The sequence below is a fragment of the Bombina bombina genome, chromosome 6 (genome assembly GCF_027579735.1).
Source record: "Bombina bombina isolate aBomBom1 chromosome 6, aBomBom1.pri, whole genome shotgun sequence".
NCBI classification, from domain to species: Eukaryota; Metazoa; Chordata; class Amphibia; order Anura; family Bombinatoridae; genus Bombina; species Bombina bombina.
The window spans coordinates 110,061,080-110,082,190 of NC_069504.1; the positions used below are offsets into that span (position 1 = coordinate 110,061,080).

Consider the following 21,111-nt stretch of genomic DNA (forward strand, 5'->3'; position numbering starts at 1 on the left):
ATGTCGTATGCAAACGTTTAGGCACCACTGACAATTTCAATGATTTTCATTTATAAATAATTGGGTGTTTGGATCAGCAATTTCATTTTGATCTATCAAATAACTGAAGATTTATTATTATTATTATCCGGTATTTGTAGAGCGTCAACAGGTTCCGCAGCGCTAAGGACACAGTAATATTTCAGTAGTGAAATTAGGTTTATTGGATTAACAGAAAATGTGCAATATGCATCAAAATGAAATTAGACGGGTGCATAAATTTGGGCACCCCAACAGAAATATTGCATCAATATTTAGTAGATTCTCCTTTAGCAGAAATAACAGCCTCTAGACGCTTCCTATAGCCTGTAATGAGTGTCTGGATTCTGGATGATGGTATTTTGGACCATTCCTCCTTGCAAAACCTCTCCAGTTCAGTTAGGTTTGATGGTTGCCGAGCATGGACAGCCCGCTTCAAATCACCCCACAGATTTTCAATGATATTCAGGTCTGGGGACTGGGATGGCCATTCCAGAACATTGTACTTGTTCCTCTGCATAAATGCCAGAGTAGATTTTGAGCAGTGTTTTGGGTCGTTGTCTTGTTGAAATATCCAGCCCCGGCGTAACTTCAACTTTGTGACTGATTCCTCAACATTATTCTCAAGTATCTGCTGATATTGAGTGGAATCCATGCAACCCTCAACTTTAACAAGATTACCAGTACCGGCACTGGCCACACAGCCCCATAGCATGATGGAACATCCACCAAATTTTACTGTGGTTAGCAAGTGTTTGTCTTGGAACGCTGTGTTCTTTTGCCGCCATGCATAACGCCCCTTGTTATGACCAAATAACTCAGTCTTTGTTTCATCAGTCCACAGCACCTTCTTCCAAAATGAAGCTGGCTTGTCCAAATGTGCGTTTGCATACCTCAAGTGGCTCTGTTTGTATAGTTTGTGCAGAAAAGGCTTATTCCGCATCACTCTCCCATACAGTTTCTCCTTGTGCAAAGTGCGCTGAATTGTTGAACGATGCACAGTGACACCTTCTGCAGCAAGATGATTTTGGAGGTGGTCTGTGGGCTGTTTTGGACCATTCTCACCATCCTTTGCCTCTCCGATATTTTACTTCTGGCCTTAACAAGAACTGTGCCTGTGGTCTTCCATGTCCTCGCTATGTTCCTCATAGTCGACACTGACTGACACTGACAGCTTAAATCTCTGCGATAGCTTTTTGTAGCCTTCCCCTAAACCATAATGTTGAACAATCTTTGTTTTCAGGTCATTTGAGAGTTGTTTTAAGGCCCCCATGTTGCCACTCTTCAGAGGAGAGTCAAAGAGAACAACAACTTGCAAATGGCCACCTTAAATACATTTTCTCATGATTGGATGCACCTGTCTATGAAGTTCAAGGCTTAATGGGCTCACCAAACCAATTGTGTGTACCAATTAATCAGTGCTAGGTAGTTACAGGTATGACAAGGGTGCCCAAATTTATGCACCTGTCTAATTTCGTTTTGATGCATATTGCAAATTTTCTGTTATTCCAATAAACCTCATTTCACTCTCTCGTCTTAATAATCAAGTAGATTTATTTAGTGACGTTTCGGGGAATGCTCCCCTTCATCAGACCAATATTACATACAGTGAAACAAACATTTATACCCTCACATAGGGCCCTCCCCCTGTGAAGTGGAAATAAAATGCCAAAAACTGTTGCCATGGCAACCAGTTCTTGGTAAACAAATTCAGTGTGATTTATACAATAAAGTGAAAAATACAGATCTAAAACAAACATAAAGTGGCACATACTCACTTAAAAGCAGATATAACAGCAAAGCAGTAAAGAGCCAGACAGTGGAGACAATATAACACAATGAAACATAGTACAGGGTCCAGGATTGCATGTCAAATAGACCTATTATGCTTAATAACTGTGATACAGAAACATTACACAAATATGTGCGGTAGATAGACATCATCAATAAACAATCACCATACTAACACATTGTTGCGACAATATCCTGAACGCACAGACTAGATAAGCCATGATAGCAACAGTTAGAACAACTCATGGGGTATAATAAAACAACTCATGGGGTATAATAAAACATCAAAGCAGCCGATCAACACTGTGCTCTACGTATCGTATACATTGCATAGTGCCCGACAGTTGTCTAACCTGGTATATTTGGGCCTATGTTGTGAAAAATTAGCCAGGACCAGGAGGCAAAAATGCTACTAAACACCGTAAGATATAATACTACACACTTCACCACCAACGTCAATCATCAGTCTAGATACTGTCAGGAGTGTGTGCAGCAGCGTGTGTGTCTAAAGCTAAAATAATGATCTGTACCTTGTAGAAGCGTTGCACTAGACTGTCACAGAAGGTGGGCAAGGATTTAAATAGCAAGCGGTCCATACTCAGTGTCTACACTCAGGATCATTCATCCGACCTAAAGGTTACACATCAGGGGGGCACAGGGGCCACTTAGTACTTTCATATTACTGTGTCCTTCAGTTATTTGATAGATCAAAATGAAATTGCTGATCCAAACACCCAATTATTTATAAATGAAAATCATAGAAATTGTCAGGGGTGCCTAAACTTTTGCATATGACTGTGTTTGTGTGTATGTATGTATATATATATATATATATATACATATACATACATGTGGCCCTCGTTTTGTGCCGTTTCAGAATAACGCCCTTTATTTTCAGTCATTCAGACTGCTATTGAAAATCACTGAGAAGCAGCACATTGATTAAAATAAGGGATGGTCAGTAGGTGGAGCTGTCCGATTGTGTTGCAGCCAAGATATGCAAGCCAAGCAGGCTGAAATTAATCGGTGTGAACAGATCAGACCTGAGCTATTGAGCAGCTTTCAAAGCAACAAGATCTAGCAGCCGTGAGGGAAATTTCCCTTTCTTCTTCTATCTCAGCTGCTTGAGGTGAGGGTGACTACAAATCAGTCCAGACTGGAATGCATAGAATAGCTGCAGACCCGATTTATTAGCTAAAAGTGTATGCTACTGTAAAAAAATGTTTTTGTTCATTAACCCCTTGAGTGCTAATGACGGCTCAGAGCTGTCACTAGCACTCGCCTACCTTGAGGGAGATCTGGGGGCTCCCACCCGCTCCTACCCCGGTGATTGGGCCTGCATAGGGACAAGCATCGCCGCGCAACTTTATTAACAATTGACAAGTCTTGGGGATCTGAAAAAAATAATATAAAAGTTAAAAAAAAACAATTAAAAAAAAAAACCTTCAATCACCTTAGCACCCAGGTGGGAAAGTGTGTAGCACTTAAAGGGTTAAACTTAGTTTGATGATACATTCTGTGTTGTATGATTATTTTATTAGGTTTATAATGCTGTTTAGCATTTATAGTCTTCATTTCAAAGCTTTAAAAATAGTGTATTATAGGTTTACTCATGTCAATTTTGAGAGGGGCCTGAAACCTAACTCCCTCACTTCCCATTAACTTGCATTGTAAACTGGGTTTCAATTTACAACGGTTTCTATTTACAACCATTCCTTCTGGAACCTAACTCCGACGTAAATTGAGGGCTACCTGTGTGTGTGTGTGTGTGTGTGTGTGTGTGTGTGTGTATGTATGTATGTATGTATGTATGTATGTGTATATATATATATATATCAGAATGTATGTTTTTTTCCCCCTAAAATTGTTCAGTGAATAATATTTTATTATCAGTTATAGAAGGGGTTAAGGTCTTATCATTTAACAGCAAAAGATCATAAATGTATAATAGCAATATATTCAACAATCTAAAAACATTTATACTTTATAAAGCTTGCTCTGTAAGCAAAATTATCATTTGAATTTGAAAGAATAGGAATGACTAATTTCATATTATTTTCCATAAACAAAAGTTAAATCCTGTGTAAACCGAAAGTGGTGAAAATTCATATTACATACTTGAGCATTCATTCTCTTTGGCTCGTGGGGGTGAATCCCACACCTTCGTTGCTGATAGGCCATGCCTCCTCTAAATTGAGAGGCAAAAATAATTTATTTAGCACATAAATATCCACTGGGGGGAAAAAACACTTACGCCTAGATTTAGAGTTTTGTCGGTAAAGACCCGCGGTGCTAACGCTGCTTTTTTTTTCCAGCGCACCCTTAAGACAACGTTGGTATTTAGAGTTGTCTGAATGGCTGCGTTGGCCTCAGAAAAGGGAGCGTTGAGCATAATTTAGCTCCACTTCTACTCTCAATACCAGCGTTGCCTACGGTAACGGTAATCTGGAAAAACGTGCTTGTGCACGTTATCCCCATAGGAAACAATGGGGCTGAGCTTGCTGGAAAAAAACCTAACACCTGCAAAAAAGCAGCTTTCAGCTCCTAACGCAGTCCCATTGTTTCCTATGGGGAAACACTTTCTAAGTCTGCACCTAACACTCTAACATGAACCCCGAGTCTAAACACCCCTAACCTTACACTTATTAACCCCTAATCTGCCGTCCCCGCTATTGCTGACACCTACATTATATTATTAACCCCTAATCTGCCGCTCCGGACACCGCCGCAACCTACATTATACCTATGAACCCCTAATCTGCTGTCCCTAACATCGCCGACACCTATATTATATTTATTACCCCCTAATCTGCCCCCCCCAACGTCGCCGCCACCTACCTACACTTATTAGCCCCTAATCTGCCGACCGGACCTTGCGGCCACTATAATAAATGTATTAACCCCTAAACCGCCATACTCCCGCCTCGCAAACCCTATAATAAATTTTATTAACCCCTAATCTGCCCTCCCTAACATCGCCGCCACCTACCTACAATTATTAACCCCTAATCTGCCGCCCCCACCGTCGCTACTATAATAAAGTTATTAACCCCTAAACCTAAGTCTAACCCTAACACCCCCCTAACTTAAATATAATTTAAATAAAACAAAATAAATATTCCTATCATTAAATAAATTATTCCTATTTAAAACTAAATACTTACCTATAAAATAAACCCTAATATAGCTACAATATAACTAATAGTTACATTGTAGCTATTTTAGGATTTATATTTATTTTACAAGCAACTTTGTATTTATTTTAACTAGGTACAATAGCTATTAAATAGTTATTAACTATTTAATAGCTACCTAGTTAAAATAAATACAACATTACCTGTAAAATAAATCCTAACCTAAGTTACAAATACACCTAACACTACACTATCAATAAATTAATTAAATAAATTAACTACAATTAGCTCAACTAAAATACAATTAAATAAACTAATCTATAATACAAAAACAAACACTAAATTACAGAAAATAAAAAAAATTACAAGAAGTTTAAACTAATTACACCTAATCTAAGCCCCCCAAAATAATAAAATGCCCTACCCTATTCTAAATTACAAAGTAATCAGCTCTTTTACCAGCCCTTAAAAGGGCTTTTTGCGGGGCATTGCCCCAAAGTAATCAGCTCTTTTACCTGTAAAAAAAATACAAACCCCCCAACATTAAAACCCACCACCCACATTACCCCTACTCTAACCCACCCAAACCCCCCTTAAATAAACCTAACACTAACCCCCTGAAGATCTCCCTACCTTGAGTTGTCTTCACCCAGCCGAGCCGAATTCTTCATCCAAGCGGGGCAAGAAGATGTCATCCATCCGTTAGAAGTCTTCATCCAAGCGGTGCAAGAAAAGGTCCTCCATCCGGTAGAAGTCTTCATCCAAGCGGCGTCTTCTATCTTCATCCATTCGGAGCGGAGCGGAGCCATCTTTCAGCCAGCCGACGCGGAGCCATCCTCTTCAACTGACGGACTGACGAATGCAGGTTCCTTTAAGGGACGTCATCCAAGATGGGGTCCCTTGAATTCCGATTGGCTGATAGGATTCTATCAGCCAATCGGAATTAAGGTAAGAAAAATCTGATTGGCTGATTCAATCAGCCAATCAGGTTGAGGTTCCGGTCAGCCAATAGAATGCGAGGTCAATCCGATTGGCTGATTGGATCAGCCAATCGGATTGAACTTCAATCTGATTGGCTGATTGGATCAGCCAATCAGATTTTTCTTACCTTATTTCCGATTGGCTGATAGAATCCTATCAGCCAATCGGAATTCGAGGGACGCCATCTTGGATGACGTCCCTTAAAGGAAACTTCATTCGTCGTTAGTCCGTCGGTTGAAGAGGATGGCTCCACGTCGGCTGGCTGGAAGATGGCTCCGCTCCACTCCGGATGGATGAAGATAGAAGACGCTGCTTGGATGAAGACTTCTACTGGATGGAGGACCTCTTCTTTGCACCGCTTGGATGAAGACTTCTACCAGATGGATGACATCTTCTTGCTCCGCTTGGATGAAGAATTCGGCTTGGCTGGGTGAAGACGACTCAAGGTAGGGAGATCTTCAGGGGGTTAGTGTTAGGTTTATTTAAGGGGGTTTGGGTGGGTTAGAGTAGGGGTATGTGGGTGGTGGGTTTTAATGTTGGGGGAGTTGTATTTTTTTTACAGGTAAAAGAGCTGATTACTTTGGGGCAATGGCCCGCAAAAAGCCCTTTTAAGGGCTGGTAAAAGAGCTGATTACTTTGTAATTTAGAATAGGGTAGGGCATTTTATTATTTTGGGGGGCTTTTTTATTTTATTAGGGGGCTTAGATTAGGTGTAATTAGTTTAAACTTCTTGTAATTTTTTTTATTTTCTGTAATTTAGTGTTTGTTTTTGTATTATAGATTAGTTTATTTAATTGTATTTTAGTTGAGCTAATTGTAGTTAATTTAATTAATTTATTGATAGTGTAGTGTTAGGTGCATTTGTAACTTAGGTTAGGATTTATTTTACAGGTAATTTTGTAATTATTTTAACTAGGTAGCTATTAAATAGTTAATAACTATTTAATAGCTATTGTACCTTGTTAAAATAAATACAAAGTTGCCTGTAAAATAAATATAAATCCTAAAATAGCTACAATGTAACTATTAGTTATATTGTAGCTATATTAGGGTTTATTTTATAGGTATTTAGTTTTAAATAGGAATAATTTTTTTAATGATAGTACATTTATTTTGTTTTATTTAAATTATATTTAAGTTAAGGGGGTGTTGGGGTTAGGCTTAGACTTAGGTTTAGGGGTTAATAACTTTATTATAAGAGTGGCGACGGTGGGGGCGGCAGATTAGGGGTTAATAATTGTAGGTAGGTGGCGGCGATGTTAGGGGCAGCAGATTAGGGGTTCATAGGGATAATGTAGGTTGCGGCAGTGTTTGGTCGGCAGATTAGGGGTTAAAAAAATGTATTATAGGGTTTGCGATGTGGGGGGCCTCGGTTTAGGGGTTCATAGGTAGTTTATGGTTGTTAGTGTACTTTATAGCACAGTAGTTAGGAGCTTTATGTTCCGGCGTTAGCCCATAAAGCTCTTAACTACTGACTTTTTTTTGCGGTTGGAGTCTTGTCGGTAGAGGCTCTACCGCTCACTTCTTCCAAGACTCCAAATACCAGCGTTAGGCAAATCCCATAGAAAAGATAGGATACGTAATTTACGTAAGGGGATCTGCGGTAGCCTGGAGTCGCAGAAAGAAAGTGAGCGGTAGACCCTTTCCTGCCTGACTCTAAATACCAGCGGGCGGTAAAAAGCAGCGTTAGGACCCCTTAACGCTGCTTTTGACGGCTAACGCCAAACTCTAAATCTAGCCGTTAGTTCTTTCATTATTTGAAGGACCATTAAATACAGAAGAATTGGATAATCAACAATTGTATATTAAAAAGACAATGGAATAGCACTTACTTTGAATTTTAAATGAGCATAAGTATTTTTCTGACAAATTTCAAAATTGACTTTACCGGACGTTGTGTCATGTGTCAGCCATCAGCCAATCACAGACTCATATAAGTATACACTACGAACTTGCACTTGCTTAGTAGTACCTGATGCCTCAGAAAATGCGCGTATAAGAAGACTGTGCACAATTTGGTAATGGAAGTAAATTAGAAAGACTCTTAAAACTGCATGCTCTATCTGAATCATGCATGTTTCATTTTGACTTTATTGTCCGTATAATTTAGTCTGTTGCACCATTGTTTTTCAGATGGTTGTCGTTGCCATCGCAGTCAGAACAAGCTGTGATGTCGTTATCTAGTACCGCATGTCCGATGCTTGTAGCACTAAGGGATCGTCTGTTGCAGATGGAACAGCAGCTCTGCCACACTCTCTTTAAAACCGTCTGGCAGATGCTGGCAGAAAAGTTGGATTTGTTCATTTATCAAGATGTAGGTTGAGCACAAATGAGGCGATTGCACTTTTATAGCGTTGATTTGTCTTGTTTATTGAGCTTTCTGTTCTCCATAGATAATCCTGGCAAATCATTTCAATGAAGGAGGTGCAGCCCAACTACAGTTTGATATGACGCGGAATCTCTTCCCCTTATTTTCACATTATTGCAAAAGGCCTGAAAATTATTTTAAACAGTAAGTATCTGAAGAAGGCTTTGATTTAAGTTCTAGGTTTGTAAGATAAAAACAGGGGCACAATAATAAATAGCAATGGCAATGTAGTTCTTTGGACCATTCTATGTTAAATGCTGGTTTTCAGGTGCCTAAAAATATTTACATTTTTAAGTGAATGTGAGTATTTGTGGGGTCATTTAGTGATAAAAATGTACTTTTTATGAAAAGAGAGGGAACTTTATAAGCCTAAACTAAACAAAAAAGTAACATGCTGGTAGATTTTATTATAAACTAGGTGCTTTTCTTTGGTGAAAATCCTATAGTAATTGCCAATATATAAACATTAAAGTTACGTTAGTGTGTTTAGGTTTAATAAAAAAAAAGAAACCAAGAAGTCATGCTCAGTTGTATTTTAAAACCTTCGCTTAACCGAGATGGCCACAACTTGAATCTGTAAAGGGCGTAAAGATGGCAGCTGTTCTTGCTTCCTGTGCATCTTAATATACTTCCCAGGGTGCCGCGGCGGCCTTGTCTGCTCTGTAGGTAAAGTGTGATTAAAGGGATACTAAACCCAATGTTTTTCTTTCATGATTCAGATGGAGCATGCAATTTTAAGCAATTTACTAATTTAATGTAAAGCTTAGGAGCCGGCCCATTTTAGGTTCAGCACACTGGATAGCGCGTGCTTATTGTTGGCTACATTTGGCTAACCAATAAGCAATCATAACCCAGGTTCTGAACCAAAAATGGGCCGGTTTCTAAGCTCACATTCCTGCTTTTTAAATAAAGATAGCAAGAGAACGAAGAAAAATTGAAATAGGAGTAAATTAGAAAGTTGCTTAAAATTGCATGCTCTATCTGAATCAAAGACAACATTTGGGTTTAGTGTCCCTTTAACAGGAAGCTTTTAAATAAAGGACAGCTGACTGTCATCCCTGGACTTCTAATGCACAGTGAATGTATTTTCTTCAGTTTAAATCTCTGGTAACGCTGTACGTGTAGTCACATTGCAATAACAACCAGTAAGATTTCTAGCACAGAAAGCAGCCCCAGTGCATTGGTGACACCCACCTCATGAATTGTTCAGCCAGTCCAGGGGTAAAATGTGATGTTTCTTTTTTAACAGATTTGCAATGCTGAGAAAGTATTTGCTATGAGTTTTCCAGTTAATCAATATTGTAATGCTAAAGCACTCAGTGACATGGGTGCTAAACATGTGATTGTAATTTGTTCTGTAGTGGGTGCCTCCTTTTTTCCTTGCAGGGAAAAAATAAATTAATTTAAAAAAATAAAAATGCGTATGGTAAACAATTGAAACATAATCTGCCAAAGTTGCCCCCACACAATCAATTAAACTGAGCAGGTTAGTGGCACCAGCTATCCAGGTCTGCAACAAAGCAGCAGGATAGGGAGGTATAGTTTTCTTGTTACCCAGAAAATGCAGATTCTGCAAGTCAGTAATGATTGACAACATTTTAAAGAGAATGTGCTTTAGAAATGTGATCCATCAAGTGATATATTGTTCAGGTTGTCCAACTCCAGAAATTGAGTGCTCCAAATGAGTCATCATTTAAAGACTAATTTACCTAAACCATATGGACAACTTTTTAAAAGGACATAAAACATAATACAAACTGATTTGTTTGTCCCTAACATATGTTTCTCTTGTAAGTTTTTGAAAATCGGCACTTACATACATTTGATTGTCAGTTAACAAAGTGACTGTAATGTTTATTTATTTTTTTAAAGCTTTTATTAAGATTCAAAGATCAAACAAAATCACATGTAACAATGGATAAATTATGGTAAGAAGTGGGGACACGCAGGTCCCCTATTCCAATAGACACAAAAGAGGAGTATGTGGACATGCAGGTCCAAAGTTGGTCATTATAAAGAATCGTCCATCTGTATACATAGTCCTTTCATCATATCGGAAGGGAGATTTTTAACAAAATAATTAAATCTGAGAGAATTGATAAATTACGCTTGTGTTATAATTATGAAGCGGGAAGCAGGTGGGTGCAGTGCTATTAGGTGGCTGATCTTATCCCAAGCAGAGAGGCATTCAATAATTATGGGGTTTGTAATTCCGAGAGTTCTTAGTCAATGGGCTGGAGTCCATATCAGATTTCTAAGGTGAATCTTGAAGGGGAGTGAGGCCTGTTCAATGTCTCTCCATTTATCAGAAGATTGCATTACCCCCCATTGGGATATATGCATGAGCATTGCTCCTTCATTATATTTTACAAAAGATGGGGAGTCTAAGCCTCCTAGATGTATGGGGTGTTGTAGGATTATATGGGCTATTTTATCGGGTTTGTCCTGCCAAATGAACTTTGAGAATTCACTTTGGAATTGTAGTAGAAGGTGCATGGGGGTACCTTAAGCGGGAGACATCGGAAAAGGTATGTGAGTTTTGGAAGAAAAGACATTTTGAGGGATGTAATTCGACCCATCCAAGAGATGAATTTATGGTTTCACTTATGCTTCAAAGTTCTCAATTATGCTAATAGGGGAAGATAATTGTCTTTAATCATCTGTGGTATACTGTTAGACAGTTTAACTCCAAGATGTGTAACATGTTCAGTCGTCCAAGTAAAATTAAATCTATTTTTTTAAATTATGGATATAGTCCTGGGTTATATCTCAGGTTTTGCTGTGTTGAGCTTGTAAAAAGAACAGGTTACCAAATGTCTTAAGAAGTTTCATTAGTGTAAGAATAGTACATGCTTAATCAGCTGAGAATATGGTAATATCGTTGGTGAATAGCGCAACTTTGTGTGTTTTACCGAATAGCGTGACTCCTTCTAATCCCTTGTCTGAACGTATCTGTTCAGCCAGGGTTTCAACTGCCAGGGCAAACAGGAGGGGGGATAAGGGACAGCCCTGTCTGGTACCATTTCAAATCGAGAATGGTAGTGATTGGATATCCAATCTCTTCACTTTTGGTGTTGGTGTAGAATATAGGGCTTGGATAGCAAGACAGATTACAGTAGGGAACTTAGAAGCCTCTAAAGTTGCCCAGAGATAGGCCCATCGGGCTCGATCAAAAGCCTTCTCAGGATCTTTAGAGACAACTGAGAAGGACTTGTACATTCTTGTGGATTCACAAATTACATTAGACGCCTATTGTTGTCCAGACCTTCTCTATTATGGATAAATCCCACCTGATCTGGGTTAATTAAACTAGGCAACAGCTTACAGATACGATTCGCCAGGACATTCACCAACATTAATTAGTTAAATGGGCCTATAGTTGGTGCACCTAGTGGGGTCTTTATTTGGCTTGGGGATCATGACAATAGTAACCTCCAAAAACTGCCTTCTTCCTTTGCTAGATCAAAGAATCTAAGAAGCAGGGGAGATAGTTCCTGTATGTATGTCTTGTAAAAGTGGGCAGGGGATCCATCTGGCCCAGGGGCTTTAGGTTTTTTATCATTTGTTTAATTTCTAGTAGAGTGAAGGGGCTAGTGAGTGTGTCTTGTTGTTCAACCGTTGGGGTCGGTAAATTCAGTGAATTGAGGAACAGTCGGATGTTGTGCGGTGAAGTGGGGTTAGTATTCTCCAAATTTTCAATGTTATATAACTTTGAGTAGAAGTCTGCAAAGCAGTCCCCTATTTGTGAAGGCAGTCAGAAGATTTATTTTTTTTGTTGAATTTGGTGAATGCGAGATGTGTTAGTCCGATGGCACAGTTTATTGGCCAACATAGTGTCAGCCTTGTTACTCTTATGATAGAAAAATTGTTTGAGCTTTGCTAAATTTTGTTGTGATCTATGCAATTCTAATTAGCTAATGTGGGTTTGGATGGCAGTAATTTGCGCAGTTGTGTCTTCTGTGATGTTAGAGCGATTAGAGGTCTCTAAAAAGTTTACTGTGTGCCTGGGCTAGGTTAAGTCCATTAACAAAATACAGGTAAAGAACCCAAGTAAGGGGTTAAGAGTAGCACTCTTCCCTATATAGTATAAAATATAAGGTGATTGTAGAATCAATATACCTAAATTACGTAATTGTAAATATTAAAAATGAACTTTTAATTGCTATAAGTTAAAATTGTTAACAGAGGAAATTCCTCTAATAAATTCTAACACCCATCAAGCCTAAAAAAGACTATTGTTAACACTATACAACCACCCCCCTGTTTCCTGGCCGATAACAGCTTAACGTCGGCTTCAGGTGACAGGGGTGGAGAGCGGCAACCAAGTCTTTACGTGAACTTAAAATTGTGCATAAAAGTGCACTACTAGCACACAGACGCGTTTTGGCCTAGTACAACGGCCTTTTTCAATGTGTGATTCTGAAATTCGGACAAACCGAAGCCCGGGTGCCAGCTCTTTATACAATCATACAAACTGAATGGGGATCTAGGGCAGTTAGCCATTTCTTAGATAAAAACAAAGAAATAGATGGGGAGACAAAAGAATTTATTATCAAACGCTGAAGATTTGTCCTCACCCACAATTATTTTGTCTTTGATGACAAATTATTCCTACAAATGTGTGGAACTGCCATGGGCACATCATGTGCTCCTATGTATGCCAATATTTACCTGGGCTGGTGGGAGGAAATGGTGGTATTCCATGATTCCCTAGCCCACTATACACAATATATATCCCACTGGTCCAGGTGTATTGATATTATATTTATATGGGAGGGACCAGTAATGTTACTGGAGGATTTTTTCAAAACTTTAAATATTAATCCCTTTGGACTTTTCCTAACTTTCCAAAGTAGTACTGAAAAAGTTGAATTCTTAGACTTAACTATCCATAAGATACAAGACAGACTGGCTTGCATATAGAAAGCCTACTGCTACTAACAATATACTACATGCCTCCAGTCATCACCATCCCTCTACTATTAGAGATCTTCCTTATGGAGAATATTTAAGATTTAAAAGGAACTGTAGTACACAGGAATCATTCAAAAAGGCAACTAATGATCTGAGAGACAGACTATTAGAACATGGCTACTCTAGGAAATTATTAGCTAGAGCATATCAAAAAGCTATGTCAAAAAATAGATCTGATCTCCTTAAACCTAAAGAGCCCACATTATCAAATAGCCTTAGATTCATTTCCACTTTTAATTGTCAGAGTGAACAAATAACTGGAATCATCCAGAAACATTGGCATATTTTAAAAAGTGATGAGGAACTAAACAAACTGCTACCAGATAAACCAGCCTTTACATTTAGAAGGACCAAAAACCTCACTGATAATTTAACTAAAAGCCATTTTGATAGAAATGTCAAAGTACCTATCTTCCTAGGCTCTATTCAATGTGGGCATTGTAAGATCTGCCAATACATGGCTAAAAAAGAATCAATAACCGATAGATTCAATAAAAAATGGAAGATTATGACACACATAAATTGCCAAAGCACTGATGTAATATACTGCCTATCCTGTTCGTGTGAGTGTCTCTATGTAGGAATGACTACTAAAAAGTTAGGCACTAGGATGACGGAACATCTAAGTAATATCCGCAATGCACGAAAAGGACATAGAAAAAGGCAAACAAATAACTAGTGTTGCAAGACATTTTCTGAACTACTATAATGGTAAAACTTTAACTTTTAAGTGTTGAGGTTTAGAAAAGGTCAAATCTGGTATCAAGGGATGCAGTTCTGAACAAATCTTATTAAAGAAAGAGACTAACTGGATCTTTAAATACAGTTATGCCCCATGATATGAATGAGGCTAATTACTACTGGGTCTTTCTTTAAAATACATTATATTTAAGGCTATTTTTGTATAATTACCTCACTAATAATTGTACCTACAATGAATACCCTAGTATACACTTTGCAAACTTGGTAGGAATACCACATTATGCTTTGATACATTGAGTGAGAAAAATCAAAATCTGTATAACACCTGATCGAGTCTATGTTAGATGTATCCATTTATACAGCCTGTAGAGTGTACAAAGCACTATGTCCCAAGTTGACATAATAAGTGTACTTGTGAATTATATTCCAACAGTGATCATGAAATCTAAATATGTACCTTTTTAAAAGTGCTTTTGGAATCACACTGGCATTATAATACTTAAAATGAACTACACTTATATGAACTAAAATAGGATCTCAGTTGCCACATCACAATATTATTTCGAAAAGCGATGTACACAAGGCAAATATATTCATTAATAGACCTTTTGACAGTAACGTTAGATTACACAGTGGTACATTTTGCTTCGTTCAGTTTCAATGTGTTAAGGCATTTCTATCATGTATATTGATTATGGTATTCATTTATAAAGTGCCACCCAATACCGGAATGAGTATTCACTAGATTTGTGACAATCATATATGAGTTTTGAACAGATGAATAATCGGCAAAGAGGACTATTACAGGAATATTAATTCCCATCCTTTAATGACACTCATAACATGACATCCTAATAAAATTAATTATTAATTTTTAGTTCCGTTTATCAGTCTAATCTGATCGAATATATTGTGTACACACTCCTTATACATATCATCAGTAGTGACATTAGAAATAACGGAGCTACTAATCGTTTGATTAAATATGTCAACGAGCCGTCCAATCACTTTTAGCAGTATTTAACAGCTACCGCTCACACCCGCCTCCTTTGCTACGTAGTACAGCAAGTTTGAACCAATCGGCAATAAGACATTAAGAGACGCCTAGCTTGATCAAACTGTGTCTCTGATTGGTCTTCCAAGGGGCCAATGATTGGATAGTGAATTTCAACTCTTACGGTATATTAAAAAGTGGCACCCGGGCTTCGGTTTGTCCGAAATTCAGAATCACATATTGAAAAAGGCTGTTGTACTAGGCTGAAACGCGTCTGTGTGCTAGTAGTGCACTTTTATGCACAATTTTAAGTTCACTTAAAGACTTGGTTGCCGCTCTCCACCCCTGTCACCTGAAGCCGATGTTAAGCTGTTATCGGCCAGGAAACAGGGGGGTGGTTGTATAGTGTTAACCATAGTCTTTTTTAGGCTTGATGGGTGTTAGAATTTATTAGAGAAATTTCCTCTGTTAAAATTTTTTAATATTTACAATGACGTAATTTAGGTATATTGATTCTACAATCACCTTATATCTTATTCTATATAGGGAAGAGTGCTACTCTTAACCCCTTACTTGGGTTCTTTACCTGTCTTTTGTTAATATAATTAATAAGGGGGCAGCACCAAACTTACATATAGTTTATTATTCCCTATTGTTGACTCTATACTAGTACCAGTTTGCTCTCTCTTCTATATTCTAGGTTAAGTCCAGCAAGCTGTTTTAGGCAGGCCTGTTTGTGGATGACCGCTTTAACAGCACCCCAAAGTGTGTCGTCTCTAGTCTGTGTTTTGTTGAATAATCTCTATGATCTCTTTTCTTAATTCTTCCCTTAAAGGGATATCTGACAAGATGTTGCGGGCTAAACTCCAGGCAGTCCTAAGTTTTTAGGGCTGTCAGTGGATCGTAGGTTGGCTGAGACTTGGGCTGTCAGTGGATCGTAGGTCGGCTGAGACTTGATCGTGAGCCGACCAGGGGCAGAGAGAGATACTGGTGCGAGTGACTGAGTCCAGCGTTTCAACTAGGCAGAATATATGATCTAGTCTAGAGTATGTTTTATGTGAATGGGAGAAAACATAATTTATGTAAGAATTTACCTGATAAATTCATTTCTTTCATATTGGCAAGAGTCCATGAGCTAGTGACGTATGGGATATACATTCCTACCAGGAGGGGCAAAGTTTCCCAAACCTCAAAATGCCTATAAATACACACCCACAATTCAGTTTAACGAATAGCCAAGAAGTGGGGTGATAAGAAAGGAGCAAAAAGCATCAACAAGGAATTGGAATAATTGTGCTTTATACAAAAAAATCATAACCACCATAAAAAGGGTGGGTCTCATGGACTCTTGCTAATATGAAAGAAATGAATTTATCAGGTAAGTTCTTACATAAATTATGTTTTCTTTCATGTAATTGGCAAGAGTCCATGAGCTAGTGACGTATGGGATAGCAAATACCCAAGATGTGGAACTCCACGCAAGAGTCACTAGAGAGGGAGGGATACAAATAAAGACAGCCAATTCCGCTGAAAAATTAATCCACAACCCACATCAAAAGTTGTAATCTTTATAATGAAAAAAGCTGAAATTATAAGCAGTAGAATCAAACTGAAACAGCTGCCTGAAGTACTTTTCTACCAAAAACTGCTTCTGAAGAAGAGAAAACATCAAAATGGTAGAATTTAGTAAAAGTATGCAAAGAAGACCAAGTTGCTGCTTTGCAAATCTGACAATCAACAGAAGCTTCATTCTTAAAAGCCCAGGAAGTAGAAACTGACCTAGTAGAATGAGCCGTAATCCTCTGAGGCAGGGATTTACCAGACTCCAAGTAAGCATGATGAATCAAAAGCTTTAACCAAGATGCCAAAGAAATGGCAGAAGCCTTCTGACCTTTCCTAGAACCAGAAAAGATAACAGACTAGAAGTCTTCCTGAAATCTTTAGTAGCTTCAACATAATATTTCAAAGCTCTTACCACATCCAAAGAATGTAAAGATCTCTCCAGAGAATTCTTAGGATTAGGACACAAAGAAGGGACAACCATTTCTCTACTAATGTTGTTGGAGTTCACAACTTTAGGTAAAAATTTAAACGAAGTCCGCAAAACTGCCTTATTCTGATGAAAAATCAGAAAAGGAGACTCACAAGAGCAGATCATTCAGAAACTCTTCTAGCAGAAGAGATGGCCAAAAGGAGCAATACTTTCCAAGAAAGTAATTTAATGTCCAGAGAATGCATAGGCTCAAACGGAGGAGCCTGTAAAGCCTTCAAAACCAAATTAAGACTCCAAGGAGGAGAAATTGATTTAATGACAGGCTTGATACGAACCAAAGCCTGTACAAAAACAATGACTATCAGGAAGTTTAGCAATTTTTCTGTGGAACAGAACAGAAAGAGCAGAGATTTGTTCTTATAAAAGAACTTGCAGACAAACCCTTATCTAAACCATCCTGAAGAAACTGTAAAATTCTAGGAATTCTAAAAAAATGCCAAGAGAATTTATGAGAAGAGCATCATGAGATGCAAGTCTTCCAAACTCGATAATAAATCTTTCTAGACACAGATTTACGAGCCTACAATATAGTATTAATCACCGAGTCAGAGAAACCTCTATGACTAAGCACTAAGCGTTCAATTTCCATACCATCAAATTTAAAGATTTGAGATCCTGATGGAAAAACGAACCTTGAGATATAAGGTCTGGCCTTAATGGAAGTGGCAACTGGACATCCGAACAAGATCCACATTCCAAAACCTGTGCGGCCAAGCAGGAGCCACCAGCAGCACAAATGATTGCTCCATGATGATTTTGAAAATCACTCTTGGAAAAAATATAGGCAGGTTGATAACTCCAAGGAAGTGTCAATGCATCCACTGCTTCCGCCTGAGGATCCCTGGCCTTGGATAGGTACCTGGGAAGTTTCTTGTTTAGATGAGATGCCATCAGATCTATTTCTGGAAGCCCCCACATCTGAACAAATTAAAAAAAAAACACATCTGGATGAAGAGACCACTCTTCCGGATGTAAAGCTTGACGACTGAGATAAGCTGCTTCCCAATTGTCTATACCTGGGATATGGACCACAGAAATTAGACAGGAGCTGGATTCTGCCCAAGCAAGTATCTGAGATACTTCTTTCATAGCCTGAGGACTATGAGTCCCACCCTGATGATTGACATACTCCACAGTTGTAACATTGTCTGTCTGAAAACCAATAAACGTCTCTCTCTTCAATAGAAGCCAAAACTTAAGAGCTCTGAAAATCGCACAGAGTTCCAAAATATTGATTGGTAATCTCGCCTCTTGAGATTTCCAAACCCCTTGTACTGTAAGAGATCCCCAGACAGATTCCCAACCTAAAAGACTTGCATCTGTTGTGATCACGGTCTAGGTTGGATGAACCAAAGAGACCCATAGAACTATACGATGGTGATCTAACCACCAAGACAGAGATAGTTGAATATTGGGATTCAAGGATATTAAATGTGATATCCTAGTATAATCCCTGTACCATTAATTCAGCATTAAAAACTGGAGAGGTCTCATATGAAAACGAGCAAAGGGAATAGAGTCCGATGCTGCAGTCATGAGACCTAAAACTTCCATGCATATAGCCACTGAAGGAAATAATAGAGACTGAAGTTTCCGACATACTGAACCCAATATAAATTGTCTCTTGTCTGTTAGAGACAAAGACATTGACGCAATCTATCTGGAAACCTAAAAAAGGTGACCCTTGTCTGAGGAATCAAGGAACTTTTTTGATAAAAAGAACCTCCAACCATGTCTTTTGAAGAAACAGAAGTTGAATCATATGAGATTCTGCAGAACGAAAAAAATGAGCAAGTACCAAGATATCGTCCAAATAAGGAAACACCGAGAACCTTTGAAAAGATTCCTAGAGCTGACGCTAGGCCAGAAAGGAAGAGCAACAAATTGGTAATGCTTGTCCAAAAAAAAAGAATTTCAGAAAATGAAAATAATCTGAATGAAACAGAATATGAAGATATGCATCCTGTAAGTCTGTTGTGGGCAAATAATGCCCTTGCTGAACAAAAGGCAGAATAGACCTTATAATCACCATTCTGAAAGATGGTACTCTTACATGACAAATCAAAAGATTTTCTTTCTTTGGGACAATGAATAGTTCTGAATAAAACCCCAGACCCCGTTCCTGAAACGAATTGGTATGAATACCCCAGATAACTCCAGGTCTGAAACACACTTCAGGAACGTCTGAGCCTTTACTGGGATTGCTGGAATATGTGAGAGAGAAAAAGACTTCTCACAGGCGGTCTTACTCTGAATCCTATTCTGTACCCCAATCTAAGGAGTTTGGACCGAATTGAACCAAACAACTTTAGAAAAATCTTAACCTGCCCCCTACCAGCTAAGCTGGAATAAGGGCCGTACCTTCATGCGAATTTGGGGGCTGGCTTTGATCTCTTAAATGGCTTGAATTCATTCCATTTTGAAGAAAGCTTCCAAATAGAAACATATTACTTGGGGAAGAATTAGGTTTCTGTTCCTTATTAAGAACAAAAACGGAAATAAGCTTAAGATTTACCCTTAGAACTTAATCTTGAGGCAAAAAAACTCCCTTCCCCACAGTAACAGTTGAAAGTATTGAATCCAACTGTGAACCAAATAATTTATTACCTTGGAAGGAAAGAAAATAGAAATCTGGATTTAGAAATCAAATCAGCATTGCAATATTTAGTCCACAAAGTTACTCTAGCAAAAATAGCTAAAGACATAGATTTAACCTCAATTTTGAAAATATCAAAAAATTGCATCGCAAATGAAATTATCATCATGTTGAATCAAGTTAACAATGCTAAACAAATCATAATCCGATACTAAAGTTTCCAACTAAAAAAGGTGAAACAGCTGTAACATCAGCCAAAGAAATTGCAGGCCTAAGAAAAGGACCTGAAAATAAATACATTTTCCTTAGATAAGATACAAGTTTCCCATCTGAAGGATCTTTAAAATAAATACTATTTTCCATAGGAATAGTAGTACGTTTTAGCAAGAGTAGAGATAGCCCCACTAACTTTGGGGATCTTTTCCCAAAACTCCAAAATGCTGGCAAAGGATACAATTTTTTAAAACCTTAAAGAAGGAATAAAAGAAGTACCAGGCCTATTCCATTCCCTAGTATTAGGAACTGGAAAATAACCCTCTGAAGTAACCACAGGAGGTTAATAAACAGAATTTAAATGATAGCTAGCCTTAAAATCAAGAGGACTAGTCTCCTCAATATCCAATATAATCAACACTTTTTCATCAAAGAACGACTGTACTCCATTAAAAATAAATAAGTAGATTTGTTAGTGTCAATATCTGATGAAGGATATTCTGAATCAGATAAATCCTCATCAGAGAAGGATAATTCAGTATGTTGTCAGTCATTTGAAAATTCATCAACTAAAATGAGAAGTTTAAAAAATACCTTTACATTTTATTAGAAGGCGGGATGGCAGACAAAGCCTTCTGAATAGAATCAGAAAAATATTCTTATAAATTCCCAGGTATATCTAGTACATTAGATGTTAAAAGAATAGCAACAGGCAATAATACTGATGGACATTTTCTCTGCATGTAAAAGTTTATCATGATAACTTATTACAAACCATAGCTAAAGATAAAAATTCATAACATTAAAATAAATGAACTTAGCTTTGGTAGGACTGATATCAGTCAGCAGGAATCCAACAGTGTTTTCTGATACAGGAACAGTTTTGAGATATCTTGCAAATGTAAGAGAAAAAACAACATATAAAGCAAAATATCAATTTCCTTATATGACAGTTTCAGGAATGGGAAAAAATGCAAACAAAATAAGCCTCTGGAAACCAGAAGCAAAATGAAATAAAGACTTAAATAATGTCAGAAATCTGGCGCCAAGTATGACGCCCACAACTGACAAAATATTTGTTGGCGCCAAAAACGTCTGCAAGAAACACGTGCGTCAAAGATGACGCAACCACGTGCAAAAACTCGGCGCCAACTAAGACTCCTGAAATTACGAAATTAAGTCAAACGTAATTCTCGCGCCAAAAAAGTCTTGTGCCAAGAATGACGCAATAAATTATAACATTTTGCGCTCCCGCGAGCCTAACAGCCCGCAATTTAGAAAGAGAGT

At 38.0% G+C, this 21,111-nt stretch overlaps 1 protein-coding gene across 3 annotated transcripts in view; it reads left to right on the forward strand.

The window, feature by feature from the left end:
- RINT1 (RAD50 interactor 1) overlaps positions 1-21,111 on the forward strand; it is a 65,030-nt gene that overhangs the window by 32,499 nt on the left and 11,420 nt on the right. For all 3 annotated transcript variants that reach the window (XM_053716559.1, XM_053716560.1, XM_053716558.1), the window contains exons 12-13: positions 8,058-8,238; positions 8,318-8,436. In XM_053716559.1, coding sequence (XP_053572534.1) covers positions 8,058-8,238; positions 8,318-8,436 — 300 coding nt within the window. The remainder of the gene's footprint in view (positions 1-8,057; positions 8,239-8,317; positions 8,437-21,111) is intronic.